This window comes from Nelumbo lutea, chromosome 2 (assembly GCF_056320005.1).
Source record: "Nelumbo lutea isolate HS-2025 chromosome 2, American lotus-T2T, whole genome shotgun sequence".
Classification (NCBI taxonomy): domain Eukaryota; kingdom Viridiplantae; phylum Streptophyta; class Magnoliopsida; order Proteales; family Nelumbonaceae; genus Nelumbo; species Nelumbo lutea.
In genome coordinates this window covers 107,143,219-107,149,945 of record NC_142685.1, presented here as the reverse complement: position 1 = coordinate 107,149,945, position 6,727 = coordinate 107,143,219, and the positions used below count along the sequence as shown (strand labels likewise).

The window sequence follows — 6,727 nt, the reverse complement described above, 5'->3', positions numbered from 1 at the left end:
CAGTTGTATTGGGCACAATTGTAATTACTGTGCTATCTCTGATTTAATAGTGAGGCAGCATCTCACACTTCCTTTTGGGATGCTTGTAACGGTGCTATCTTTATTGATTTCAATGAATTTTAATGATCTTTTACTTATCAAAAAAAAAAAAAATCCTCTGAGATGAGCACTAACAAGATTTTTACTGGAGTTAATATTGGGGACCTACATGGATGCTGGTTGGATTACTTACAAACTTCTCCTGTTGATCTCCTTACTTATAATCTCCTCCCAAGACAGGAGAGTGACCTCATCCTCCAATTTGATAGAAGTTTCAAAAAAGATCTTAATTCCCACGTAGATGCTGGCATTGGGGGTCCTGTTTTACATCTCTAGTGGGGACTTATGCTGGACCTCTAGTGGATGGACAACAGCTTAGGATGCTTCAGGAGCTGAAATTTGTGCTTTCTTACAAGGGTTAAGAATTGCTTAAGGAACTTTGGTTCAGTTCCTTTACTGTGGATGGTGATTCAAGAAATGCCATTAAATGGGCCAAAGAGCAGGGTTCAGGACCTTGGAGATTATCCAGTTTCTTTTTTTTTTTTTTTTTGATCAGAAAAATGCTTTCATTAATAATAGAGAAATTTAGTTACAATAGATAAAGATTGCAGAGGGACAAACTGCAATTTCCAGCAATTAGTTGCAATTCTGCCCAGTACAAACTGAGAGGGTTAGATGCGATGTTTTTGCTAGGTATCTGCCATCCCATTTGCATCCCGTTTGACCCAACCAAACTGAGAGTTGAACTTCCTTGCAAGTGTGTCAATTTCTTTGAAGATAAATTTGAGCTTCCAAGGTACTGATGCGATGTTTTTGGCCCAAGATATGACCAATAGTGAGTCTCCTTCTATTTCCAAGTCTGTTGTTCCTATCTGCTTAGCCATCTTTAGACCTTGAAGTAGGGTTAGAGATTCAGCCTGTATTGAGTCACCAAAACCTATTGGTCCTGAGTAGAGTGCCACCACCACATCCAGATGATTTCTAAACACACCCCCTATGCCTGCCCTTCCTGGGTTGCCAAGAGAACTCCCATCAAAGTTCAGTTTTAGTTTGTTTAGTGCTGGTGGCTTCCATTCCATACTTAAGTACTTTGGGTACATCTGTTTGTGCTACTTCAGCTCAATTTCTTAGGATCTCATTCGTGGAGTACTTTCTGAATATCTCCATGGCCTTCACCAATGTGCAGTTCTGATTTTTATGGCTTCAATAACTTCCTCCTTTGTTTTGCTTTTTCCAGAAAAGATTCTTAGGTTTCTTTCCTCCCATATAGTCCATATTGTAGCTGCTCTTACTGCCTTCCATAAGCACTTTTCTCTTTTCTGTTGACACAGGAAAAAAGGGGCTGAATAGACTTACCACATCCTGTGGAGGAACCCATTTGCATCCAAAGAGAGAACAAACAACGTTCCAAATACCAGAAGCAAAAGAGCAAGATAAAAGTAAGTGGGTTAGGGTTTCACCACATCCCAAACAAAGGACACACACATGAGGAGAGAGGCAATTGTTTGGCCTCCTTTTCTGTAACACTTCCCAACAGAAAGCTTGTACTTTTGGAGGGATCGGTTTAGACCAGATTTCTCTCATTGGGAAGATCACCCCCAGAGGATCAATGTGAGTGAGCAAACCAAAGAAAGATGCACAAGAAAATAAACCATCAGAAGTTGGGGACCAAACTCTACAATCAGCTATAGATTGGTCCAAGTAGACCCTCTCAAGTGTTGAAATCAAAAGCACTAGAGACTTACACTCATTTTCCCTCAACTCTCTTCTGAAACCTAAGTCCCAAGAGATCCCTGAATCTGAAAGCACACCAAACCTAGCAACAGGTTTGTTTTTATGGTTTGATAAGGAGTAGAGGTTTGGGAATTTGATCATAAGAGGCACATCCCAACCCAAAGGTCTTCCCAGAATAAAGCTTTGTTGCCACAACCAACATCAAACCTGATAAATTGAAGAAAGTTTGGATATACCTCAAAGATTGCCTTCCAGGGAGAAAATGGAGCTGCATTGGGGGCTAGTTTTGCATCCCAACCGTTATCTGCTTCTCCATGTAAGCTTTTAATGAACCTGTGCCACAACTTTTCTTCTTCACAAGGGAATCTCCACAGCCATTTCCCTAGAAGGGCCTTGTTTTTCTTTAATAGGTTCCCTATACCTAATCAACCCCGCTCCTTACAGTAACAAACTTGCTCCCACTTCACTAAATGATCTTTCTTTTCATCACCTGGTTCCCACAAAAAGTCCCTCATAATCTTCTCCAACTTCCTAGCTATTTTCACCAGGATCTTAAAGGTGGAGAGGAAATAAGTGGGTAGGTTTGCTAGGGTTGATTTTATCAAGGTGATTCTTCCCCCCAAGGATATATAATTTCTCTTCTACATTGCCAACTTCTTTATGAACCTCTCTACCATCAGTTTTTAGAAGCTTTCAGCTTTTGGATTCCCACCCAAGGGCATACCAAAGTATTCCAAAGGCCAATTTTTCACTTCACAACCTAGCAAATTCGCCATGGCTTGGAGGTCCCCCCCTTCAATGTTGATTCTAGTTACACAACTTTTTTCCCAATTGACTTTCAGTTTGGAGACCTGTTGAAATTCATTCACCAATCTTTTCAGATTCCTTAGTTACACAACTTTTTTCCCAATTGACTTTCAGTTTGGAGACCTGTTGAAATTCATTCACCAATCTTTTCAGATTCCTTACATTGGATTCATCACAACTTTCACAGAAAATGATTATGTCATAAGCAAATTGCAAATGTGACACCACCACTTCTGATCTACCCATCCTCCAACCTTTAAACTGGTTTTCTTGATCAGCCTTGGTGATTTGTCTACTCAAAACCTCAGCCACAAAGGTGAATAAGAATGGGGATAAGGGATCACCCTGTCTTAGTCCTTTTTTAGCCTGGAAGAAATCCTTTGCTACCCCATGTATCAGAATAGAAAAATGTGCTGAGCTAATACATTCTTTAATCCACATCCTCTCTTTCACCTAGCCCCATCTTTTCCATTAAATTCAACAAGAAGGACCAATCCACCATATCATAAGATTTTTCCAGGTCCAATTTACAAATCAAACCTTTGACACCTTGTTTTCTCTTAGCTGCCACACACTCATTTGCCACTAAGATTTGATCCACAATTTGTCCCCCTTCTACAAAAGCTCATTGGCTCTAAGAGATAACATAGGGCAATACAGTCTTCAACCTACCAACTAGTGCTTTTGCAATGATTTTATACAAGCTACCCACTAGACTTATCGGCCTGTAATTCTTAGGGGTTTTGGCCTCCTTTTTTGGCACTAAAGCAATAAAAGTTGCATTTGCTCTAGGTGATAATTTCCCTTTTGATAAAACTCCACAAATACATCCATTAATTCATATTTCAAGATTTCCCAACAATCCTGATAGAAAGCCATTGAAAATCCATCCGACCCCGGAGCTTTAGATCTATCCATCGAGAATATTGCTTCATGTATCTCCTCAATAATAAAAGCTCTTTCTAGGAGGTTAACTTTAGATTCTGGCACTCTGTCCCACTGTAAATCCACGAAGCATCTTTCAGTTTCCTCTTTTTGCCTCCAAGAAATCTCTTATTTTCTTAGGATCTCTTCCAATTGCACTTTTGAGTTCCATCTTTCTACTCTATCCTCCAGCCCACACTCTTTCCGGACCTCCTTTTGGTCCACTTCCTCTATTTTCCTGGCTAATTCCTCCTTTATGACCTCAAATTTTCCAAATTCCTCTTTGTTCCACTCCTTGATCTTTTCCTTCAATCTTTTCAGTTTCTGGGAGAACCTCACCACTTTATCTCTAGCCCTTATCCCACCTTCTAACCACCATTCTTTTACCTTTTGCAAAAAATTTGGAACTTCTAGCCACATGTTTTCAAATCTTAAAGGTGTGGGGCCTCTAATAAGATTTTCTTGGTAGAGGCTTAAGGGGCAATGATCAGATGTCACTCTAGGTAGGGCTTTTGGTGTCAATGTTCCCCACAACTCTTCCCGATCAACAGAGAAAAGGAATCTGTCCAGTTTTGAGCACACTTGATTTTCTTGGAGATTTGACCAGGTGAAAGAGGCCTGTAACAAGGTAGGTTCTTTTAGTTCTAGGGACTCAATCAAGGAATTGAAGTGTCTCATACTAGTTGTTAAGGGCTGGTTGGGGTTGTTTGTCTCATTTGTATATCTTATTACATTGAAATCCCCTCCCAAATGCCTCTGACTGCAGCTATCTCTTCCCAGAATGTGTTCCTCTCTCTATATGAATTCGGCCTATACACATTAGTCAACACCCACTCCCTTCCATCACTCATCCTCTTGGCTTTTATTGATACTGAGTATTGCCCTATCAATTCCTCTTGATCAACTTCCTCATTCTTCCACATTGTAAGGATCCCACCCAAGGCACCCCATGACGGGGCAAAGGACCAACTTAGACCCTTGCCACTCCAGATACTTCTTATCCACCTTCTGTCCAAATCTGAAAGCTTTGTCTCTTGTATCATGACTATAACCGGTCTCTCTTTTCTTATCACATTCTGATGATTCTTCTTTTCTTATCCACCTCTTTTTTTTTTTTATTTTTCCCGACCCAATCTCATTTCCATTTCCTGCATGAAATTTATGTAATCTCCTCTTCCATGTTATGCAATTTTAGATGGATCCCAAGGAACCTCAACCAACTGGCTGATGGGTTAGCAAAATCTGGTTTGGGAAGTGACTTTTTGTATAGTGCAAATATAATGCCTTATTAGCGTATCTTTCCTCTATCCTCTTGTTTTTGTTGAGGCTTGTCTATCCTCTCATGTACTCCCTTCCTCTGGTTTAATACAAGTCATCTTTTCTCAAAAAGATAACCAATAAAAACAAGTGAAAACAGAACTAATAAGTTGGTAAAAAGGGGTTTCAAGTGTGGCCTACAGGGTGGTTAAGTGAAACAAAAGGCTGGTAAAGGTCTGGAGGGGTTGTTAGGACTTGGAAAATTAAAGATGTAGTCTCTGATGTCCAAGAAAAGTGAAAAAAGATAAAAAAAGCAAAGAAGTAAAGAAGAAAAAGGAAACAAGTGAGAAAACAGAGAAGAAATAAAGAGAAATATAAGGATAAGTCTACAGTGGAAAAAAAAAAGCTGGGCCAAAACATGAAAAAGTAAAAGAAGATTTGGGGCAAATGACAGATTCAACCAATATGTAGCATACATCAATGAAGTACTTGTTACAAGGATAAATAAGTCTGATAGAGTCAGCATCATTAAGTTTCTCTTGGAGTCACACCTTCATGGTTGGAGTTGATACCAAATCAAAAATTGCAAGAACATTTCAATTTTCATTCATCCATTCATTAATTCTCAAAAGTCTTTGCAATGATCTTGTAACTCCCTTTGGGATCTACAAGATAATCATCTTCCTAACAAATGCATTTTCTTATCAGTTTTCCTAATGAATGTAATTAAACAAAGAAAAAAATGCTAATAAAGGAGAGAAATTGAAACCTAAAAGATTTGCTTAATCTCTATCAAATCTTGGATTGATTTGATATTAAATCAAACCCTTAATTAATTTGATTGAGAGAATCCCTGTGGGCTTTATGTGAGCTGGCCGAAATTTCTACAATGGGCCCAGTTCATGGGCTGTCTTGCATGTTTGCTGCAAGTATGGGCTGTAAGGTCCATTATCTTAGGAATTGGCTTTCTTTTTAGCCCATTTCTTCTCTCAATCATGCAGTCCATCTAAGAAAAAATTATGATAGAAAAAAGGTTTTGCTTACACATCAAAATTGTTGAAATGGCATGACAATCCATTAGCTATATTTATAATAAAGTCATAATCCATAATTAGTAGTTCCACAAAAATTGTGGTCCATCTTGTATCTTAGCTGATTATAGCATTCGGCCTTATGATATATATTTTTTTGGATGAATTCAGCCTTATGACATTGTTTCTTAAAAGTGTTGAACCTTAACTTATTTCTCATCTACTATTACATGCTCTTGTATGGCATCGATTACCTGCTTCGACAATTTTCTGAAATACAGAAAGAGAGAAGAAAGGGGGGAAAAGAAAAATCAACATAGAAAAAAAAAATGAAAACACTAGACAAAGATGGAATAGGGGAAAAGTCCATTACTTCTGAATTTAGAGCAGACATGATTTCTCCACAACAGAACAATAGGATTCGTTTGTTGTATTTTTTTTCATTGTTTTAGAAATTAAGAAAATAGTAAATAATGTAATTCCATGATTCAATGCCACCATTGCAAAGAAAGGAAACATTTCATTGTTCAATTAGAGTTTTTTAGGCAGAAGAGAACCGTAACACGAGGAAGCTCAATCTGTTTGCAAGTTGAAAAACCCTGGGCTTCTCTATGCTACTTTCACTTGGTCCAGTTTGTAGAAAAGCCTGAGCTTTTGTGAATTTGATTAATTTCAATTTTCTATTGATTGGAAGGTGCATTTTCCAGGAGTGGCTCTATATGAATTGGCCAGATCAAATTTTGACCATTGCAATGGTGGCAAAATCTGAAATGTGAGAGTTTGTGGTCTGAGGATGTGGTGAATGGTTCGACGGTTCAACTGGTTTTGGATTCTGAAACAATTATTAGTATAACTCATCTAATCCAAACCTGAGGTGTGAAATATGGAGGCTTTGGGGTTGACTAGGGAGAAAAGATAGCTAAGAAATTGATGCC

General features: G+C 38.5%; 1 protein-coding gene across 1 annotated transcript; it reads right to left on the bottom strand.

Annotated features, from left to right (window-relative positions):
- Window positions 1-3,633: 3,633 nt before the first annotated feature.
- On the bottom strand, window positions 3,634-4,547 carry LOC148872570 (uncharacterized). Its single transcript, XM_088970137.1, has 2 exons — window positions 4,259-4,547; window positions 3,634-4,148 (listed from the first exon to the last, which is right to left on the bottom strand). Exons 1-2 carry the CDS (start codon window positions 4,545-4,547, stop codon window positions 3,634-3,636), a joined length of 804 nt encoding a protein of 267 aa, XP_088826263.1.
- Window positions 4,548-6,727: the final 2,180 nt, after the last annotated feature.